Source organism: Rousettus aegyptiacus, unplaced genomic scaffold (assembly GCF_014176215.1).
Source record: "Rousettus aegyptiacus isolate mRouAeg1 unplaced genomic scaffold, mRouAeg1.p scaffold_m13_p_3, whole genome shotgun sequence".
In the NCBI taxonomy this organism is placed as follows: Eukaryota; Metazoa; Chordata; class Mammalia; order Chiroptera; family Pteropodidae; genus Rousettus; species Rousettus aegyptiacus.
Genome location: NW_023416306.1, coordinates 2,757,177 through 2,778,306, shown reverse-complemented (window position 1 = coordinate 2,778,306; position 21,130 = coordinate 2,757,177). Strand labels below are relative to the sequence as shown.

Sequence of the window (21,130 nt, the reverse complement as noted above, 5' to 3'; positions counted from 1 at the left end):
TCGGGGGGGCCTTGCTTGGGACAGCCCCTGCCCTTCTCCTCGGTGCCAAGTGCTTGGTCGGTCACCAGTTCCCTCTGGCCATCTGATGGATCATTTAGTACCACCTCATTTCACAGAGGAGACTGAGGCCCGAGAGGCGAGATGACTCCCCAGGTCACAGGGCTGGCCAGCAGAGGAACAGGCGCCTAGTGCCAGCTGCCGCCTCCCTCGGCCCACGCTCAGCCTCCCTGAGCCCCGCGGGGGCCCCCAGCCCCGCCCCGGCCCGCCGGGCACTCACTCGCTCCAGCGCTTGACGATGGCCATGTTCTTCTTGGCCTTCAGCGTGTTGCTGGCCGACTCGGACGGGGGCTCCAGCTCACACGACAGGTTGTAGCTGCAGGACAGAGCGGCAGCCATGAGCCCCCGGGAGTCGCCCTTGGGTGTCCCTCCTAGCGCCTGCCTGGCCATGTCACCGGGCGACAGGGTCCGATTTGCACCTAGAGCCCAGGCCACAGGCTCTCTGGAGCCGGCTGCGGGGAGCGGCCTGCCCGCCGTAGGCCCGGGTCTGCCCGGCCTCACCTCTCGGTCTCGCTGAGCCGCTCCATGGCCCGGAACCAGGCCCCAAAGTGCTGCTCGGGCTCGAGGCTGTAATTGTTGCAGGCCGACTGCAGCAGCTTGATCTGAGCGATCACTTCGAATTCCTGGGGCCGGAGAGGAGGACAGGGCGGTGGTGGGCGGGCCCGGTGGGGGTGCAGGGCGGGGCCCGGCGGGGGTGCTGGGCTGGGCCTAGTGGGGCAGGCCAGTCTCTGCAACCCTTGACCCTCGTTGCCCCAAACCCAGGCGTCAGGAGAGGCTCAGAGCTGGGTTCTAACAGTCACTCCCAGGAAGCAGTCCTTAGTCCTGACTTCCCGTCTCCACCTGCCTCTGGGAGAGGTCTCCCCATCTCCGTATCCGATGCTCCCCATAAACGTAACAGGCAGGGGGATGAACCCCAGAGTGTTCCGCCCGGTGGGGTGGGGTGGGGGAGGCGGTCCCATGAGGGGGCGGGCTGCTCACCTTCCTTCTCTTCTCGAAGTTGATCAGTCTCCCCTGAAAGGCAGAGAGAGCCAAGGCCATCAGAAAGTGTCCCCTTGCCCATCACTGCCCGCCGCCCCTCTCAGGCTGCACTACCGAGAGCACACACCAGGGGGCAGGGCAGGGCACACACCTGGCCCTGGGGTGGGTCCTGGCTCTGGGGCCCGGCAGGGCCCTCTCGCCCAGCCCTCTGAGGACACATGGAGAGACTGAGGCCTTAGGCGAGAAGGCGCTGCTTGGCCACCATGTCCTTGACCTTGGAGAGTCTGGCCTCTCTCTGGGCCGTGGCCACCAGCTTGGCGGAACCCCCCTACAGCTCTGAGCCCCGCACCAGCTGTGTGCCCACTGGTCAGATGCGCAGGTGCCTGACATGCAGGAGCTGCGGGGCCCTCGTGGGACGAGGTGTGCCATGCCGAGACCTCAGGGCTCGGTGACGGGTGCTCTAGCCTCAGGCCTCGGGACCCCGGCCCCGCCCTGGCTCACTCACATACAGGTAGTCCTTCATCGCGGTGTCCAGCATCACCAGGTCGGTAAGGAACGTGCCCAGGTAGGGGACGGTGCCCTGGATGACGCCCTGTGGCATTGGGGCGGGAGGTAATCAGCGGGGCCCAAAGCTGCTCCTCTGAAAACCCCTTAGCTCCATCCCCGGGCCCCGCCGCAGGCCCCCACCCCAGGCCCCCCACCGGGGCAGCCTGGGAACCTTTAGGCTCTAACCCCCACCTAGTGTCCATGGACCCCAAACTCCCTCTAGAAAACTTCCAGGCCTGGCACTTGGCAAATCCCCAGGGTCAGATGGTCTCTGTGACCCCCTGCTCCAGTGCCCCCCGAGCCCATCTCTTCCAAGTCCTTGCTGTGGTGGCTGCACCTAGTCCTCCCGAGACACGGGACATGTCAGGCGCTAAGGCGGCAGAAAGGAGGACTCGGGGGGCGACCCCCGCCTCCCCCTGGCCTCGGGCACAACTCACCGTCTCCTTCGGCCGCTTCTGTGCCCGCTTGGGGTTCATCTCCAGGGTAGCAAACTTGGAGGTCCCTTCCTGCCAGGGTCGAGCATGGGGTCAGTGACGTCTTCCTCCCCTTGCCCTTTAACCCCCACGTGCACCCAGATCTGCTTAGTCATCTGGACCCAGGGCTGGGCAGCCCCTCTGGGACCTGGCTCTGGGCATCGCTGCAGTCCCCTGTCCCCAGGAAGTGACCGCAGACAGAAGGGGCAGCAGGGCCCGGACCTCGCAGGGACAGGCTGGGCTGGACTGGGAAAGGGCCGCCCACCCGCCAGCCGGGGGCAAGAAGTGTGAGGGGGGACGGCATGGAAGCAAATCCGGCCAGAAAGTCCCCGCCACCCCCAATCCATCCCATTCCCGGGGCCTCCTGTCCCCAAAACTGTCCCCCTGCCCACGGACCAGACAGACCCCTCTCTTCCCAAAGTCCAGACGGGGCAGGCCTGGGAATTTTCGAGGCAACTTCCACCGAGACCCTTACCTTGATGAGCAGCTCCCTGCTCAGTGAGTAGTTGTTCTCGTCCGAGAAAATCTCCGACAGCTTCTGAAAGATCCGGAAGCTGTCCCTGGGGGAGGAAGGAGGACCCGGGAACGGCGCGAGGCCTGTGAGCGCGAAGCCGTCTTGTTTCGGAACCCAAAGGCCCAGCCCGCAGGGGCGGGTCGTTTTCAAACAGGGACTCGCTGGGTTCTAAGGACTCCATGGGCCTGGGGAGGGGCAGTCCTGCGCTGGTCACCTGGGTCCCCATTTCTACTGAGCGACTCTGTTGTGGCCAGTTTGGGAATCACGTGGATAAAGAGTTGTGGGGCATGGAAATTTCCAGAGCGCCTCAGTGCAGTACCTGACACTGGCAGAGACTGAGTCCTAAGGCCAGGGACACTTGGAGACCCGCCCTGGCCGGTCACAGCTCCTGAAGGGGGCGGCGCCCGGCCCGTGCGGGGTCCCTGGTGCCCCCGGAGGCCCACCCACCTGGACACCTCTTCCCACGTCTTCTTCAGCCGGTGGATCGAGTTGCTCTGCAGCGCGGAGAGGATGGCGTAGAGGGACGAGAAGTTCTTGAGGACCCGACACTCCTGGGGAGGGGAGAGGTGGCCGTCAGGGGGCTGGGGCCCCCCCGCCTGCTCCAGCGGCGGTCCCCTCGGCTGGGACCTCCCCTCCCGGACAAGACAGATGCCTGGGGAGCCCCGGAAGGGCACGCCCGGGTCCCAGTGAGTAACACACCAGGGGGGGAGGATCTGAGCTCAACCCAGGAAGGAACCTGAGGAGGAAATGCGCACCCCAGAAAGCGATGGGCCTGGGGTCTCCGCGGGAGCCTGGCCCACAGACCACGGCCCTGAGAGTGGGGGGAGGCAAAAAAAGGGGCTCCCTGAGGCCCTCCGGGGCATACCCTGGCCACCTCAATCCAGTGCTCCACCACCCGGGCCCTGTCCCGGGCCGTCACGTTCCGGTCCCCGAGGCAGGTGGTGATGACGCAGTTGGCCACACTGTTGAACTGGGTGACGGTGGCCCGGACGGTGGGAGCCAGGTGCTCCTTGCCTTTCTTGTCCCGCTGGGACCAGATGGAGCCCAGGCAATGGTAAGGCACCACCTTCTTGAACAGCTCCTGGGGAACAGGTGAGCGTCACCCGGGTTTGCCACAGCCCAGCTCAGCGTGCACATGCCCCCCCACACCCCCAAGCCCCACGCAGGGTCCCTGGTCAGAGCTAGAGCTCTGGGGGCTGAGGATGTGGCTTGAGCCTTGGAGGGGGTCTCTGGGTTTTGTTCCCTGCCCACTGTGGGCACCCAGCGCACGAGGGTCTCAGAAGGAGACGGTGGGGGGAGAGGTGGGCATTCTCACCAGCCCATCCTCTGACCACCAAAAGTGGCTCCCCCCTGCATGTACCAGGTGGCGTCTTCAGCCCCCATCACGCCTCTGTCCGCCCCTGTCCAGATGCACATGCACTGTGGGCGCTACGACCAGAGGCTTGGTCTGGTGTCTGCCGTGGACTCTGGTACACACCAGGTACCTAATAAGTGCTGAGGCTGCCGAGGCCTCCTGGGCAGATGGGGAGTGAACCATGCAGCCAGCTGCACTCGGGGAGCTCCCCTCCCCACTAAATGGCCAGCACCGCACCCCCCAGCTTTCTATTATTCCATCTCATTTAATTCCAGTCACCCTGAGTGGAGGGACGGGGTTGGGGGGTCTGTCTCCACAGTCTGGAGGGCAGTGGAGGCCCCGGGGTTAAGAAGCTTGCCCAGGTCACACGGTTTGTGACGGTGGAGCTGGGAACTGGGCCGGGACCTCGGCTCTGGCCCAGGGAACGGCAGGGCTGGGCAGCAGACGCCGGAGGAAGGTGCCGCCCCGCCCCCGCCGAGGGCTGCTTACCGCGTCCATCAGGGTGAACTGCTCTGCCACCAGGTCAGGCGGGAACCCCAGGAGGTGAGGCTTCTCCTCGCTCAGCCCATTCTCCGAGGCCCGGGGCACAGGCCAGGAGGGCTCCGGCGCGGGCGCCGGCTCCAGCTCTGGGGCCGGCGAGGATTCCGGCTCCGGAGCCGGCTCTGGCTCCAGCTCTAGCGCTGGCAATGGGCTGGACGCTCGGGCTGGCGCGAGAGCTGCCTCTGGCTCTGGTTTCAGCGCCGGCGCCGGAGCTGGGGCCGGCGACAGAGCTGCACGAAGAGGACGAGGATCAGCAACACACCGCCTTTCCACAACAGAAGTCACACCGCTGCTGCGGCCGGAGGAGCCTCCGCCCAGGACGACGGCCCCACAGGGCCATCCTGGGCGCACACCCCCCGCCCCTCCCCGCGCACGCATGACCCCCTCCCCATCCTCCTCACCCTCCAGCCCTGCCTCGGCCAGTTCTGCGTGCTCCAGCTGAGCCAGGAGAAGGTGCGCCCGGCGCTCCAGGTCGGAGCCGGGCATGTTGAGCTGCACGTAGGCCACCAGCTGCTTGAGGCAGGGGAAGTCCGGGGGCTGGCAGAAGTCCTCCGAGTACTGGTCCAGCCAGGTGCCCAGGATGGAGGAGATGGCACTGGGTGTGGGCAGGTGGGCAGCAGCGTCAAGGGCCTGGCCCCGCATCCAGGTGGCCCTCCTATGGCACCCCTGGGGGCTGGGCTCTGGGCTGGCTCGTCTATCCCTGGGGGCTGGACTGTGCCCTGGCCTGCCCTCACTGGCTGGCCGGGCAGGGCCAGGCCTGGTCAGCAGGCAGGGCTGGGGGTCTCCGGGGAGGCAGCCCCCAGTCAGTGGGGCGACCGCCTCGCCTTCCCCGGGTAATCCTGACACAGCCCTCTGTCTCCGATCCCTGGAATGGAAGCTTCGCGAGGGCGCAGACTGGCACCCGTGGGCGCTGCGTAAGTATGACAGGGAGGAGGGAACGGCGTCCTCCTGCCCAGCCAGCCTCCTCGGGGCCCTGGTGGCAGCTCGACCTCAGCTCGGGCACCATGTGCTGCGCTAGTCTCTGTGCCCACATGTGGGTCTCGTCAACCCCGAGACACCATTCTTGGGAACTGGGGCACCGCGGGCCCCAGCCCCACACACGGCTGGGCTCAGAGGACCGAGTGCGGCCGATGCCTGAGCGGGTGGCTCCCACGCCCCTGGTCCTGCGTGCCGGGGCGGGGCTGAGCCGGGCTGGGCTGTGGCGGGGAGGGGATCTCTCTGGCCGGGTCTGAGCCCGGCCTCCCCTGTGCTCCCCGGGCCCCAGGCCCCATCCACGGCCCTCTGAATCCTCTCCTCCTGCAGGAGAAGCCCCCAGCCCCCAGCCCCCCCAGACGTGTGGGAGCCGGGGTCCTGCCCGAGCCCGCGGCCCCAGCCCCCAGATGCCCTGTGTGTGGAGACGGGGGGCCCCCCCATCAGGCCCCGGGTGCACTCACTCTCTCAGCTGGTCCTGGGGGCCGCCGTCCTCGTGGGAGTAGGGGAGGATGCAGCCGTATCTAGAGGAGGCCGTGAGGGCGTCACATCTACCGTACCTGCTATAATGTCTGACGTTACTGGCCGACTCCCTGCCTGGAACGGAGGCCCGGGAGGCTGGGGATGTCCGTCTGCTTTGTCACCGAACTATGCTACGCGTCCAGGGAAGCGCCGGCCCACGGAGGGGCCTCGCACTCGTGGAGCATGAACCCAGCCGGCGCCTCACGGATATGCATGGGTCTGGGGCTCCTCGCCAGCCTCAGGGGCCCTGCTCCGGCCACGCGTGGAGGGGACCCCCCTCCCCATGGAGAATCCGGAACCTCCATTCAAATGGGACGAGTTTTACCCAAGGGCACGGACAGTGAGGCCCGAGGCAGAGGGCAGCTTTGTGGGGACAGGAAGGTCACACGCAGCAGCTGCACAGCCCTCGGCAGGCCCTGCCACAGGGCCGGGTGCGGGGCCAGCACCTCCCCCGTGGCCCTCGTGACCCTGCGAGGTCCATCCCAGCAAACCGAGGCTCAGAGAGGTGAGTGACACTCCCAAGACACACTCGGCAGCAGGCGGGCGGGCCGCCACCGCGCTCTGCAGGGGCGAGACAATCACCTTTTGAAGAGCAGGTCCAGCACCTGCTGCGTGGTGGTGAAGGTTCGGTAGGTGCACAGGAAGACGGTGACGTAGGACAGGTCGCTGCCCTGGAAGGCAGGCACCAGGTGCTCCACCAGCCTCTCCAGCGTGCCCGCCTTCACGGTCCGTACCTTGCAGGTCTCATACAGGTTCAGGGCCGACTCATTTTCACACTGGGCGGGACACAGGGGGGACGTACGGTCAGTGGCCGCGGCGTGGACCACTGGAAGGGTGGGAGGCTGGAGCTCAGAGGAACCGCCAAGGGCTCGGCGACTTTTGGTAAGAGCCGGGACACAAGTGTCCCTAACGGGACAAGGTTCTCAGCTTTTCTGGGCAGGGAGATGACAGAAAATGCTAGCACCTTCAGGCTGTTGTTCGTTAGCCGAGTACCGACGGCGTGTCCCAGCTGAGGGCACCGCCTGTGAACCCCGGAGACGGAGAAGCAGGCTTATCAGGGCTGGGAGGGGGCAGACCGTTCAGCCACACGGGACACCCCGGGAAGCAGGTGGAACTGGCCAGAGCAAAACCCACGCCAAGGTCTCAGGGCAACGCAGGGCCGAACCGCCGCGGCGACTGGCCTCCTTCTGGGGCGTCTGCATCCGAGTCAGGCCCCCGCCCTGCCTGGAGGGGTCGCGGGCTGTGCTCCGTGAGAGCAGGTCACAGAGAACCGCACGGAGCAGCCCAAGCCCCCTCCCACTTTCCCCACCTGCGCAGAGCATCCTGAGCACCCCCGCCCCGCGCAGAGCGGCCGGAGCCCCGCTTTTCGGAGGGAGAACAGCCCTCCCTGCTAGGCTCAGAGGAGGTGTGGAAGTCCAGTTGGCCGATGGCTCCAAGGGACCTCTGGGGGTGGCAGTTCAACCAAGGAAAATGGGGGCCAAATGCACAAACGCTATCAAACTAACAAGGAGTGAACACAGGGCAAGGTGGGTTTCTGCTGTTCACACCTGGCCACGCCCCAGGCGGGCCCGTGGGGGCGGGGCGGGGCCCAGGTCCCTCTGGGAGCAGGGCTGTGGGGCCCACGGGCAGGAAAGCCCTGGGAGGGAGCCCCGTGGAGTCGCCAGAGAGGCACGTGGGACGTGGGCCCTTCTTGGGGTTCTGGGGCCCCCCGCACTCACCCCGAGCCAGCGCTGGCCCTTGCTGCCGCCGTGGGGCAGCTGCACCTTGCGCAGGGAGATGGAGTAGATGAGCCCGTTGACCAGCTCCTCACCGATCTCCTGCGTGGAGCTCTGTAAGCACAGCGCCCGGCCGCCGGGCAGGGGTGTCAGGGGGGCGCCCCGCAACCTCTGCTCCCCACGCGAGGCACAGACGGGTGGCTGCACAGGCCCCCAGTCCAGAACGACGCAGGACGACAGACGGACAGCTCGAGGGCTGGGGGTGACCATCGGGGCAGCTGGACCCCGCGCCCAGCAGTCCCTTCCCGCCCCGCCGGCCGGGTGCCAACACGAGGGGCCCGTCAGGCGCCCAGGCCCCGACGATGCGTTTCCGCCCTGGCGCCTCCCCCGAGCCGAGCTCTGTCATCGGGTCATTTCACAGACGAGGCTGAGAGAGGAGCCGCCTGTCCACAGGCAGCCCGCGGTGGGTAGATGGCAGACCCAGGGAACCACGGCCTGACACAGCTGCCTGCTCCAGGGGCCGTGGGGGCCACGGCCCGCTCCCTCCTCCCCCCTCCCTCCTCCCCCCTCCGCCCAGGCTGCCGCTGAGCCCGGCGGGCCCTGTGGGTGTGGGCAGCGCCTCCTGGCCCGACCCTGCAGGCCGGCATCCTGGGTCACGGGCATCCCGGGTCACGGGCAGGTGTGGGTGCCCTGGAAGGCCACATCCGAGGCCACTTCCTTCTCTTTGTGCTCATTCATGGCCTTGTGCCTTCTTCGGCAAGAGAGGAGTTCCCAGTTCCCTGTCTGTCATCATGTGCGTGGGGACATTGTGGGAAAGGTGTCAGTGCTGACGTCCGGGCTGGTGGCCGGGGCTCCACGGAACCCCAAAGCCGTGGGGTTTTCAGCTGCGCCAGGAAGAGGGGTCGTCTGGCTGCTCCCTGGCCCCGGGCAGAAAGGAAAGGCTCTTGTTTTGGGAGGCCCTCCGGCTGGGCAGGCTGGCCCGGGGCTGCCACGCCACTGAGTCACGGCTGCCCCGGGCGTCACGGCCCGTCTCCTCGCGGGCCCAGTCTGGGGACGGGCGAGCCTGCAGAGGGGACGGGGTCCAGGAGCACAGACGCCGACCTCTGAGGTTTAGGGAGGAGCTGAGAGGTGCCAGCTGGCACGCGGCCATCGCTCTCACGGTCAATGCCAGCGGCTGGGACCACGCACCGGTCGCTGCCCCAACCCAGGGTGGCGCAGAGCTCAGAGGAGGCCCAGGGCAAGTGCTGACTCAACCCGGGCCCCCCGACAGCCCTTCGCTAAGGCACTTGGCCTAAGCAGGGCCCGGCCTCCTGTACTGTACCCCGGGAGGTCAGCACTCCTGGGGCCAGGGGCTGAGGGGCCTGGAACTCTGACCTGCCCACCTGGAGGGCTCCGGGAGGCCCGCCGGCGGCTCTCCGGAAGCCCACTTCCTCTGACCCGAGGCCGCCTGCCCTCTCCTGGCGTCCTACCAACCGTCCTACCAACCGGGGAGCTCCAGTCACGCGAGGCTCCTAGCCCTCCGCCCCTCCCTCAGGGAGAGCGCCTGCCATTTCTGGGAAGTCCCCCCCACGCCCACACACCCCAAACGGCCCACGCATGGGGAGGTCCAGCCCTTCCTCCTCCTGAAGCAGAAAAACGGAAACAGATGCTGACTCCCCCCACCCCCACCTCACACGCCCCTCCCTGTCTGCAAGAGCCCCTCGGAGCAGGGGTGGGGGAGAAGACGGGCTCCAGGGGCCTGCCAGCTCTGCCACACCCCGCCCAGGGCCTGGCCACCCTCCATCTCCTCAGGGGTCTGAGACTGCCTCCTGCAAAGCCAGCCAGCTGGAAGGGCCTGTCCGTCTCCTGGGGATTCGGGCCACATCTGGCCCAGCTGGGAGCCCACGGCGAGCGTCCTCAGCACCCGAGGGGCTGGCGGCAGTCTGGAGGTCCCGTGCAGGACCCACCTGCCAGAAGGTGGGACTTGAACCCCTGGGAGCCCACAGGGCACCTGGCTTCCAGGGGCGGCTCCATGCAGGCCTGAGGGACAGAAGAGCTCCCTGGCCGGGCCACCCATGGCTGGGGCCGGGGGCCTTAGGTCTGAACAGTGGCTCTGCAGTGAGCCATGGGCCTCGCCCGAGCAGCTGGCTGGCCCTGCCTGGGTGTCATGTGATGCTGGAGCCCTTCCCCCACCGTGAGGGGCCCCCTCTGCCCGCAGGTTCGGGGGCAGGGCGGGACGCTGAGAGCCACGCACTGGGCCGGGGCGGTCCTGGCCCCGGTGCACGGATGGGGAGCCGCTCCGGCCTGAGCGGAGCTGACCCTGTCCTCCCTGCTCCCTCGCGCAGCGGCAGCGGCAGGAACTAACCCCGAAGCCTAGAGCAGTGCGGAGCGCAGGCGCCATTTAAACCGTCCACCCGGAGTGGACAGAGGGGCAAGCTCAAAGTGAGCTCCCCGAGTCCGGGGCAGAAAGTGGGGCGCCTGTTCCCCGCCCCACCCCCTTGCCAGGGACAGAGAGGGAAAGCAGCCAACAGCCCCGGCATCTGCCCCCAGGACCCTCTGGGGCAGGAGGGAAGGGACCCTGGTGTCACAGGAGGCCCTGGGCCACCCAGTTAGCAGAGCGGACGGCCCTGGAGCCCAAGAGCGGCAGTGCGTGTGGGCATGGCCGGGCCCCGTGTGGGCATCGCCGGGCCCCGGTGTGCTGGCAGGGGCTGGGAGCTCACGGGGAACGAGGGAGTGGCCTGGGAAAAGCAGACGCCCTGAGGGCAGGCCTCCTCAGGGCAGCACTGAGCCCTTAGGAGAAAAGAAGGTCACATGGTCGGCTCCGTCCTCAGGGCACAGATTCCTCCCATCCCACCCAAAGCACCTGCTGATGCCGCCAGGGCCTGGGACCTGCTCGGCAGTCGGCCCTCGTCTTCCTTCTGGGCAATGGAGTGAGGGTGCCGCGGGGCCCCCAGGCCCTGGTGAGCAGAGGCCGGCAGAACACGCACCCTGTTGTCCCTCAGAGCATGGAGCCCTGGGAACCAGGAGAATGGCCTGGGTGGCGCCTGTGAATTGTGTCCCCGATGAGCCTTCTCCTGGAGACGGCCCAGCAGGATGCCTACAGGCCACGCCCCAGTGCCCTCGAGGCAGAGCGAGGGGGTCGCCAGGGCCTGATCCCACTCCCTGCCTGCACCTGCACGGACCTGCTGGGACCTGCGGGGCCTTTCCCCAGCCCTGCCGCCTCCCCCGAAGGCACACCTTGGACGGCACCACCTCCCACCCTGGTCACCGCTCTGCTCCCGCTCGATGTGCGTTTCCCGTGCAAGTTACAACTGGGGGCCACGGGGGCTCCAGACGCTGACCGGCTCCGGCCTGCACTGCAGGTCCTCCTGTCCCCTGCCTTGGCTGCCCAGGAGGGTCTCGGTCCCACTGAGGCAGGGCGGGGGCAGCCTCGATCGCAGCACCGCCAGGTGCATGCACCACCCCTCAGGGACCTCACCGCAGCCACGGAGCTGCCGCCTGGATCCACGGAGCCACAGAGGTTGCCGGAGGCCCTCACCCAGCCGCCCACCAGCACCCTGCAGCCTTGCGCACACGAGGCCCCTCCCCGGGGCCCACCGGACCCCAGGGCACCACCTCTCAGGAACCGCGCTGATGCCCGGCTCTGCTGAGGCCCGCGGCCTAGCGCACGGGCTGGTCTGCGAAGTGGGGAGAAGAGCAGCTCTCCGACGGGGCGACGCTGGGGTCGAGCGAGAGGTGCAGGCGGCCCCGCTCGGCGCCTGGCCCGCCAGAGCACCCAGGAAATGGGGTCCGATGACGCTGCTGCTGGGGAGCACCCAGCACGCCCACAGCCCCGAGCTGGGTGGGCACGGGGCGGGGAAAGACCTCCCGCGGGAGCCCTGCCGGGCGCTCCGGGAACCTGGAGGAGGGCCGCGTCGCCCTAAACGCACAGGCGAGGGCCAGCCCCGGGGCTTTCTGACTCTTCAGCGTCTTACTCAAACGCAGGAGCCCAGACGGGAGACAGATCAGAGAGCTGCCCGGCCCTCGGAAATCCCAGGCCCCTGGGACGGTCCGCCACGTCGACCTCCCGTCTTACAGAGCGGGAGACCGAGGCCCAGGGGAGACGGTGAGGTAGAGAGTGTCCGGGCTGAGGGGAGAACCGGGGCTCCTCGAGGCCAAGTCCTGGTTCATCTCTTAGCCCCGAAGCCCAGCAAAGCAAGGGGCGTGAAGATGCCAAACACATACAGCCCTCCCGGCGTGGGGCGGGCGGCTGTCCCACGCGCTGAGCCCGGGGGCACAGGCGAGACCCCGGCAGCGACTGGGGGTCAGCCCGAAACGAGCCCCACTCCCGGCCCCCAGACAGTGCAGCTTGGCCGGGGACCACACACAGTGTCTGGTTTCCAGGGCAACCAGGAAGCCCAGTGACCCCAGAAACTGGAGTTTGGAGACTGTGCCGAGCCCCTAAAGAGGCTGACCCTCTCCGTCAGCCTGAGCTCAGCTATTTAAACGTGGCTCAGGTGGGGAGGGGAGACATGACCTCAGGCTGGCCCAGCCCACCACCCGTCCTGTCCACCCAGGACCTGCTTCTAACTGTCAGGCCAGCAGGCCAGCAGCGGCCAGGCCTACGATGGGGCCCAGCTGGTGAGAGCTGAGAAGGAGGGTGGCCTGGTCCCTAGCGGGCGCAGGGCGGGGCCAGCTGAACGTCCAGCCCCATCGGCAACAGCATGGAACACGACGTCCAGCATGTGTGTGCACGTTCGGGGTGCCAGGCCCTTCGCACACCCGTCACAGTTAATCCTCCCATCGCCTTCCTTGATGGATGAGGAAAGAGCCAGGTAGGGGAGTCACCCAGGTCAGAAGCCAGGAAGTGGAGCTGGGGCAGAGACCTGAACCCTGACCGGTGACTCTCATGTCCTACGGAGACACACCCAGGCCTCGCTCCACAGGTGGCGGCCATGGTCACGGCCTCAGGACAGAGTCCAGCCGTTGGTCACACAGCCAGTCGGGGGGCGGTGGCAGGGCCCAGCCCTCTCATACCCACAGCCTTCTACTCGAAGGGCATGGCCAGGCCCCGCGGCCCCGAGGTCAGCGACGAGACGTGGGAAGCCACAGTGACGGGGAGCCCGGGCGGCGGGCTCTCCCCTGGCACCTTATCAGAAAACACAGCTGTGGCGGTCACCGCCTGTCCGGCTCTGACGCCGTGTCGGGCACTATGGGGACTGCCTATCAGGCCGCCTGCCTCGCTCGGCCCTCACTGGGACCCTCACTGGGAGGAAGGGGCATCGGGCCCATTTTACAGACGAGGAAACGGAGGCTCAGGGTGCACGAGCAGGTGACAAGCCTCATTCCCGCCCTCTTCCTCCCCTGACGCCTCACACCCTGGAGCCCAGGCTCTGGGCCCGCACACTGGCCTCTGCCCCTCGGTTCAGAAGAATAAGCTGCCTCTGGGCGGGACTGCAGGGCGGGCAATGTCCAGCACTTCCCTGGAGTGTGGAGGGAAAGGCCGAAGCAAGACTCGCACCGGAGCTCCCCAACCGCAGGCCCCCTCGTGCAGGGTGCTCCCGCCCTGCTCACGGAGGACCTTCTGGCTCCCGCCTGTCGCCCACTCACCCCGCAGACTCAGCCAGCCGCCCACCCGGCTGCCGCTCTCAACTCCGGGGTCCTCGGAATGACACCCAGGAGCCGCTTCACTGCAGCAGCGTGGCTGGGAACACGGCGTTTCAGGGCCCGCTAGGCTGGAGGCCCCGGACCGGGACAGGGTGGCCCTAGCACGGTGCTACGCTTGGGAGCTGCCTGGGCAGCCAGCCAGTAAGCCCCCGGGAGCCGGACCTCAACCGCCTGGGTGCATCCTCCTGAAACCGCCCCCACGGGCTGGCTCCGCGGCTGCCAACCCCAACCCTCTCACCAGCAAGGAAGACAGGGCTTCGGAACACCCAGCTTCCAGGAGGACGGGACCCCAGCCCCGCACACAAGCAGATTAATGTCTCCCAGGCCGACCTCCCCACCGCCCACCCACTAGGGCCTTCCCTGGGCCTCCAAGGAGACAGCCCAGTGTGCTCAAGCCAGCCGGGCACCACCCCTTCTCCTGGGGCCCTGGGGAGCAGAGCAGGAAGGGAACCCAAGGGTCTGTCGGGCGCTTCAGGTGGCAGTCCCCTCCCCCACCCCCCTTAGGCCATGCGGCTCCGGCCTCCAGCATCCAAGGCCCTGGGGGTTAAAGTGAAGGCCTGAGACCTGCCCACACTGAGATCAAGAGGCAGAGACTTCGGGGAGGAGGCGGAGGCTGGAGGCAGAGGAGCCTCGGCATTGCCGCCCAGCCACAGACCACGCTGGGCCTCGCAGGCACACTGCCTGGGTCAGGACCCCGCCTCTGCCACTTACTAGCTTAGTGAGGTCGCGCAATCTTATTAACCTCTAGTGCGACCACAAAGGGACTTAACACATGCAAATCACTTAGCACTGGGGCCTCCTCCAAAGTGGGGAGGGCTCCCGTGAGCTATTTAAACCACTGGGGTCCAGCTGTGGGCTTGCTCCTTCCCGGAAGCGCTGCCCAGTGTCCTCCGACCCAGAGGACCCAGAGCGCTTCGCCTTCCTCTGGCCTGTCAGCATCCCTGCCCCTCGCTGGACCGGGGGGATTCCGTTCCCCCCCCCCCCCCCGGCTCTGCCATCCTCCGCGTGAACTTGGAAGTGCCTCCACGGAGACCCTTCTTTGATTCCTGTGGGCCCTTACACACAGTAGGCACCTGCTCTTACACACAGTAGGTGCCACAGACTTGACTCCTCCTGCCTGGCCGAGGTGGTGGCCTGCCCAGGGACAGGGGTGTGGGCCCGGTGACCTCCAGACTGCCGAGAGCACAGAACCGCTCAGGCCGAGCTGGGTCAGTGGTGGCTTGGCTTAGAATCAAGATGACAAGCGAGCGGATACACAGATGTGTGAGGACATCTGGCAGCCCGGAGAGGGGCGGGCTGGGTGGCGGCTCGGCAGGGAAAGGGGGAACGGGGGAGAGAAGGCCCCAGCTGCCCGGTGGTTTCCACAGAGGACAAGGACAGCAAGCAGGGCCACTTCAGCTCCGGCCTGCTACAGTGACCAGGAAATCAGCCCCAGGATGGGCGGGGGGGGGGGGGAGGTTGGCAGGAGGGACAGGGACTTCCCTGCCCCCTCCCCCAGCCCACGGTAAATGGTCATTGTGTTTGGTTTCCGGCAGTGGCCTCCTCTTCTGCCAGGACCCTGGTTTTCCTGCCCCAGCCAGAAGCTTCCCCTTTGATTTCTAAACAGTGGCCATGGCCTGGATCTAGTGCTGAGGCCGGGTGAGGGAGAACAGCAGCAGGAGGGAGGGAGGGAGGGAGAGAGAGAGGGAGAGAGAGAGAGAGAGGGAGAGAGAGGGGGAGAGAGAGAGAGAGAGAGAGAGAGAGGGAGGGAGGGAGGGAGGAGAGAGGGAGAGCGCTGGGGGAGGGGAGGGAGGGAGGGCAGAGCCCTGGGCAGGGGGGACGCTGAGATCAGCCTCTCCCCCAGGTCCTCAGGGAGGCAGACGGACAGAGAGATGGGTGGGGAGGGAGAGAAGCTGGCCGAGCCCACCCGACCCGGGCCAGGAACCTGCCGGGCCTGCGAGTGCGCAGGCCGGACCCTCCCAGCACACAAAGCCAGACTGGCTGCCAGACGTAATGAGAGTCAGATGAGCACTGGGCTGGTGTCAGGCCTCCCCGGGGTCCTGCTCCAGCTGCCGACGAGAGCCGGAGCAGCGGGTGGGTGAGGGTTCTGCAACGAGGGCGGCCTGGCTGCCCACCAAGCTCAGGAAGAAAGGGTCTCCCCTGTCTGCAGTTCCCCTGCAGAGAGAGCCCCCCACCCCTTGCCTTCGCCTCACGCTTCATCCTTGGACAGTATGAACCCAGGCCCTGTCTAGGTACAGGAGGCAAGTAGAGGCACGAGACCCAGGCTACGAATCGCTGGCAATTACAACACATCAAGACTAAAGTGATGAAGGTGGGGACGCCAGGGGGACCCTCACCAGCACGGGGGCTCAGGAATGTCACTGTGAAGGCTTCGGCTTGGCCTCGATGTGGCCTCCACCTAGGGCTGGCCTCTGTTGGGGCCCCACGCTCAGGCAGAGCAGGGGGAGGGGGCCATCCCTGGATCTGCTACTTCTGCTGCGAGTCAGGTGCAGCATCAAGCAGGAGGAAGGTACGGCTCCCCGTGTAACCTGCATCACCCCAAGACCCGCTGTGCAGGAGCCAGAGCCCCAGCCTTTACCTAGAGGTCACCCCCAGCCCCATCTGTGATAGGCACATCCCCTCTTCTCTGAATCTTCCCAAATCCTTACAAATTCTTGGTATCTGGGCATTTTCAAATCAAGTAGAAATGAGTCAGCCTCCCCTCCGGGCATGAGACACCCTTGTCCCAACCTCGCAGCCTGGATACCTGGCCCCACAGGTTGGAGGCCCGTTTCCCCTCCCGGGGCTGAGCAGCCCTGAACATCAGATCCATGTGACCATAGGCTGCCTGGAAGGCCACTGTGGTCCCAGCCGCCTCTGAGGACTCTCAGAGTTTGCCGCCCTAATCACTAGTTTACCACCTGCATGGCAAAGCCTACCTGCCTGTGCAGGCTGGCAATGCAGGTGAAGTAAGGCCCAGCCCTGCCGTCGTCGGGAAGTTCCTGGACATAAAGTGACAACCTGCAGAAACAGGTCTACCTGGGCTGCAGAGGCACGAAGTTGACACACCCGGGCTCGGTAAGGGCGCGCAGCAGGACGAACAGAGAGGCACGGAGACCCGGTCCTTGTACCTGTACTGTTGGACCGGCGTGCCGGCGGCCCCCATGCCCACCTAGCCGCCTTGGGTTACAGCAAGGATGGGTATTTCCGCGCAAGGACCCTCCCACCGGACCTACCAGGACGCTGCGCGCCCCCCCACCCCTTCGTTGGCCCGCGGGTCGCGCCGCCCTGGCTCACCCACCTCCAGGCGCGGCAAGTCGGGGTCGAGCTGCGTGAAGCTGTGCAGCACCACGGGGCAGCTGTCGGGGCCGCCCACCTCCAGGCGCACGGCGTCCCACACGCTGCGGCTCCGCCGGGAGCCGGGAAACAGCGGCTCGGCGCCGCCCGCAGGCCCGGCCGCCTCGGCCCACATGCGCTGCACCATGGACGGCTCGGGGCGGTGTGGGCGGCCGGCCGGGCCGCGGGACCCGGGGCGGCGCGGGCAGCGGAGGCCCGCGCGGCTGGGCGCTGCCTGCGCTATGCGCGCGCGGCCCGGCCCCGCTGAGGTCAGGCCGGGGGCGGGGCCCGCGCCCGGGGGCGGGGCCCGCGCGCGGATGGGCGGGGCCAGGGGCGCGTGTACGTGCGCGCGGGCGCCCCGCCAGCCTGCCGGCACTGGTGTCCTACGGGGAACTCGCGTTGTTGTGTCTGCGCCAGTGTAGCGTGCGTGTTGTGTAGGTATGGACCTGTGTACGTGTTTACTTGGGGTCATGTGGCCCTGGAGTCAGATCCGCCTCCCACGAATTCTAGTTAAGCCCCTCCCTAGCTCTGTGGCCCTAAACAAGTTGCTTAACCTCTCTGAGCCTCGGTTTCTTCACCCGAGAGAATCACACTGGTGTTCAGCACTCAGCTGGCGCCTGTGCCCCGCTGTGTGCGCTTGAGTCCTGGAATGGCGAGCTGAGCTCAGTGCTCATGCGCACTTGGGGGCTGTGTCTGGTGCCAGGAGAGGGGCCTTTGCCTGCATTATCTCCTTTCTGCCCCTCAGCTACCCAGAGGAGCAGTAGTCAGGGAGGTGAGCAGAGGGCTGAAACCAGGCATCACCGCCTGGCCTATAGGGGTTGGGGCCTTATAGACATTCAAGAGGACGAGATCAAGAGGGACAAGTGCCGGCCGGAGCACCTGCCACTGTCCTCGTGGCTGGGACCACTGGTGGCTGGAGCACTCAGGGTCTCAGGGCCAGGTGAGGGTAGAAGTGAGGCCGCTGAGGGCTGGGGGGGAAGCAGGGCTCGGGAGCCTTTCACTCTTTCTAGAAGCCAGTGGGAAGGGAAGAGGGACCCTGAAAGTTAGCGGCAGGGTCAAGAGAACATGTGTAGATGGATGAATGAATGGCCCCTCCCCCACACACACCTAGCCACTGCCCATCGCTGGTAACCACTGATGACCACAGTGACCACTGGCCGCTGATTGCTGTTAGCGGCCCTGTCAATGCCACCAGCGTCCCCAGAACCAGTGCCATACCACCCGGCCTCGGCTTCTCGCCGGCAAAGTGAGAGGGCCCGACCACATTACGCATTTCATAAGCGTATCTCATGCATCCACCATGAGCCAAGCCTCAGCCGGCCTTGGACAGTGGGGCCCCAGCACCCACCCTCCTGGGCAGCTTGAGCACCCAAGGGTGGCGCGTGGTGGAAAACAATTTCTACTGTTTTCTATTAAGGACCTTAAAAAAATGCTCATGCCCTTTGACTTGACAATCCTGCTCTTAGGAATTCGCCCTTAGGTGTTGATTCAAGGTGTGGACATGAGTTTCCAGGGGGGATGTTTGTGGACACCTCGGTTACAACTCTGCCTGACTGAATCGGCACAAATGCCCTGTGCCGACTGGCAGGACCCTTGGTGCCACTGCACACGGAGGATGAACCACGGTGCCGAACGTGCTTCCAGAATTAGGCGTTCCACACGTGCACATGACGAGGTGGTTACGTCTGGGCGCGGCTATCCATTTTCCACTTCTCTGAATTTTCCAATATTTCTAAATATTTATAATCACACACATGTAATAAGTGATGGGGGTTTGTTTGTCTTTTTATTTTATTTTACATTTTTAAAATATTTTTAGGCGAGGCAACCCTTGGTTGACCTCACAGATTGCAAGGACCTTGTCAGTTTACAATCCCTTATTTTTTAGTTTTTTATGCCTACAGCACCTGGTCTTCCTAGGTGGTCTCCCATCCAAGTACTAACCAGGCCCAACCTTCTTAGCTTCTGAGATCAGACGGGTTCGGGCTTGTTCAGGGTGGCATGGCCGTAGACTTGTTTGTTTTAAAGCAAGATGGGTAGATTGGGTTTGGGGTGAAGATCCCTAGAAGGTGGTATAGGAAGCTTTTGATCCTGCCCTGAGGAGGGTGGGGGCACAGTTAAAAGGAGGACATCCTTAAAGAGCAGCAAAGGAGTGACCTGGACACTGGACACTGCCCTCTGGCTAGAAGCTTCTTTCCCACTCTTCCTGGGGCAATGCTACAGAACTTGCCACGTGAACGCCGCACCTGCCGGGGCTCGCTCTCTCTCCTTTCTGGTCTCTCAAGCTCAGGCCTATTTTACAGCCAGGAGGAGGCCCCTGGAGGCCGAGGAACTCATGAGTGCACAGAGAGCTGCACCCAACATCCCCACCTCTCTGGCCTTGAAGGCCCAGGGTGGCAGGGTTGGGGGCCTCAGGTAGGCTGGAGAGGTTAGGAGTGGGCGGTTCCATCGCTACACCTGCCCCAACACAACCCAGTGGGCTGGCTGCCACCGGCTCCCTGGACATCATTCACATGGAGGGGTGTGGTGCTATATCCTTGACCTAACCACTAACCTCAAGTTAATGTCTGTTTTGACGAAGTTTCCCCCTCTACCTTGTTCGTCTTGGCTTTGGGGCTCCCTTCTGGGGTCCTGGTAAGTCTGCTCACTGCTTAGCTATGTGTGTGCACATGCGTGCACATGTGCACACACACGCTTAGTTCCCAGGGTGGCAGTGTGGCACGGACAGGTACATGCACTGAAAGGCCTGGGTTGGAAGCCCAGCTCCGTCCCTCTCTTCCTGTGTGACCCCATTCCCCCAGCAGGCCACCTTGCCTCCAAGGCAGAGTACTGTCCTTGGGTAAAGGGGGCAGAGCTAACCAAAAGGCACTTCACACAGGTACCTGATGTCCCCAGGTCAGGCAGGCCGACCCTCTGCCCTGGGCCCTCTTCCGAGCCCTCATGCGCTCCCCCATAATCCTCCCCCTCCCCCCGAAGCTGTGGGCTACATGTCTTCTCACCCAGTGGAGGGCCAGCCCAAAAGAGTGGGGACCAGGGCAGCATGTTCCTGCCGCCTGATGCGAGAACACGGAGCCACCCACAAAGTGTTCTTGCCCCAAACTGAATGTGAATCCGACCAGGCCTCTGCCTGTAACTACCATTTTGGGAGAATTACAGGGAACAGAGAAACATGTTCGACGCGCCATGAGGACATAGTCCGCAAATTCCAGACTGTGAAACTCTCTCCAGGACAAACGGAAGAAACTCAGTTTCTTCAACACATACATTTCGGGGCCAAAAATCGAGGAGAAACTACAAACGAACGGTAAGAGACGGCACCCGAAGGCGGCACGCGGATTTTGTACTGTGATTTGAACAGGGCGATTGTTTTTAAAAAAAAACCTCAGGGACGATTCGGATTATCGGAACGTTCCTGGATACGTGACGACACTTGACGTGATTTTTGGGGTGTGATCACGGGATGTGGGTCACTGTTAGAGTAACGACACAGTGGAGTATTTGTGGCCGGGACGATGTGTCTGGGATCTGTGTACACATCCTCTGCGGAGGGGGAGGGGCAGGATGCGGGGCCGTTAGAGGAGAAACGAATGGCCCCTACGCCACGGTTCAGCTGGGGGGGGGGTCCCTCTGTCATTTTCTCCACTTCGGTATCTATTTAGAATTTTCCATAATGGAAGTTAAAAAAAAAAAAAAAGACACAGTTGGAGACTTACGACCTCCCCACGCCCAAAGGCCCTGCCGAGGCTGCGGAGGCCCCCAGCAGCCGCCGAGGGGAGGACGACAATCCCGGGACCGGGCAGCAGTGACACTGGGCCAGCCTCGCCCTCTTCCCGTGCCTGGGGGCACTGACAGTGCCCCTACAACAAAAGGGGCTGGGGACTCCGCCGCCGTGGGGAAACTGAGGCACAGAGCTCAGATGGTGCTGGAGGCAGCCCCAGCGACCTTGGGTGCGCCTGAAGGTCAAGGCTACGATGACCTTTGCCCTTGGAGGGTCTGCTGGGCGGAACAGAGAGCGCGGCGTGCTGTAGGACGTGGGGGGTTATTCTAAATCGGGGCCACCCCTTTCCTCCTCGTCCTGCGCGCCCCGCCCCCAGCTGCCCCAGGTCCCCGGCCTTTCCCTGTGGGGTGCGCCTGCCCTTCCCGGGGTCACAGGAAGCCCCAGGAAACGCTGCTATGGACCGGTCTGTAGTCGGGATGCTCCTGGCGCAGGCCGCGGGCTGACAGCCGCGGACGAGCCCGGGCCAAACCCAGCGCACACGTGTGCTTTGTTTGGCTTGCAAAGTGTTTTCTCAGTTTTGAGCCAACAGTAAAAGGTCAGGTGATTTCATATAAAAATCCGCACTTCTGGCTTCTCCTGTCACTTTGGGGAACCTGGCCGTACCAGGTCTGCATTCCCACACATGCCAGGAGGCTGGGGCGGGGCTCACGGGCAGCTGTCCCCGCCGGCCAGGGAGTGTCCGGGCTGGGCCTGGCGTCGCTCCCTGGCTCAGGGGCCCCCGGAGCTGCCGCCTCCGCTCTCAGG

The 21,130-nt window shown here is 65.2% G+C and overlaps 1 protein-coding gene and 1 pseudogene across 7 annotated transcripts in view; both read right to left on the bottom strand.

Moving 5' to 3' along the window:
* Window positions 1-21,130, bottom strand: part of RALGDS (ral guanine nucleotide dissociation stimulator) — a 41,298-nt gene that overhangs the window by 4,406 nt on the left and 15,762 nt on the right. For 2 of the 7 annotated variants that reach the window (XM_016133934.2, XM_016133933.2), the window contains exons 2-14: window positions 7,672-7,782; window positions 6,536-6,729; window positions 5,896-5,994; window positions 4,864-5,057; window positions 4,412-4,692; window positions 3,434-3,649; window positions 3,016-3,119; window positions 2,530-2,614; window positions 2,019-2,087; window positions 1,541-1,627; window positions 1,036-1,068; window positions 559-680; window positions 278-373 (exon numbers count right to left, since the gene is read on the bottom strand). In XM_016133934.2, coding sequence (XP_015989420.2) covers window positions 278-373; window positions 559-680; window positions 1,036-1,068; window positions 1,541-1,627; window positions 2,019-2,087; window positions 2,530-2,614; window positions 3,016-3,119; window positions 3,434-3,649; window positions 4,412-4,692; window positions 4,864-5,057; window positions 5,896-5,994; window positions 6,536-6,729; window positions 7,672-7,782 — 1,691 coding nt within the window. Of the gene's footprint in view, window positions 1-277; window positions 374-558; window positions 681-1,035; window positions 1,069-1,540; window positions 1,628-2,018; window positions 2,088-2,529; window positions 2,615-3,015; window positions 3,120-3,433; window positions 3,650-4,411; window positions 4,693-4,863; window positions 5,058-5,895; window positions 5,995-6,535; window positions 6,730-7,671; window positions 7,783-16,573; window positions 16,792-21,130 lie in introns of those variants that run through there. The other 5 variants (XM_016133930.2, XM_036217567.1, XM_016133932.2 and 2 more) reach the window with 5 other exon arrangements.
* Window positions 18,504-18,621, bottom strand: LOC118601249 (annotated as a pseudogene).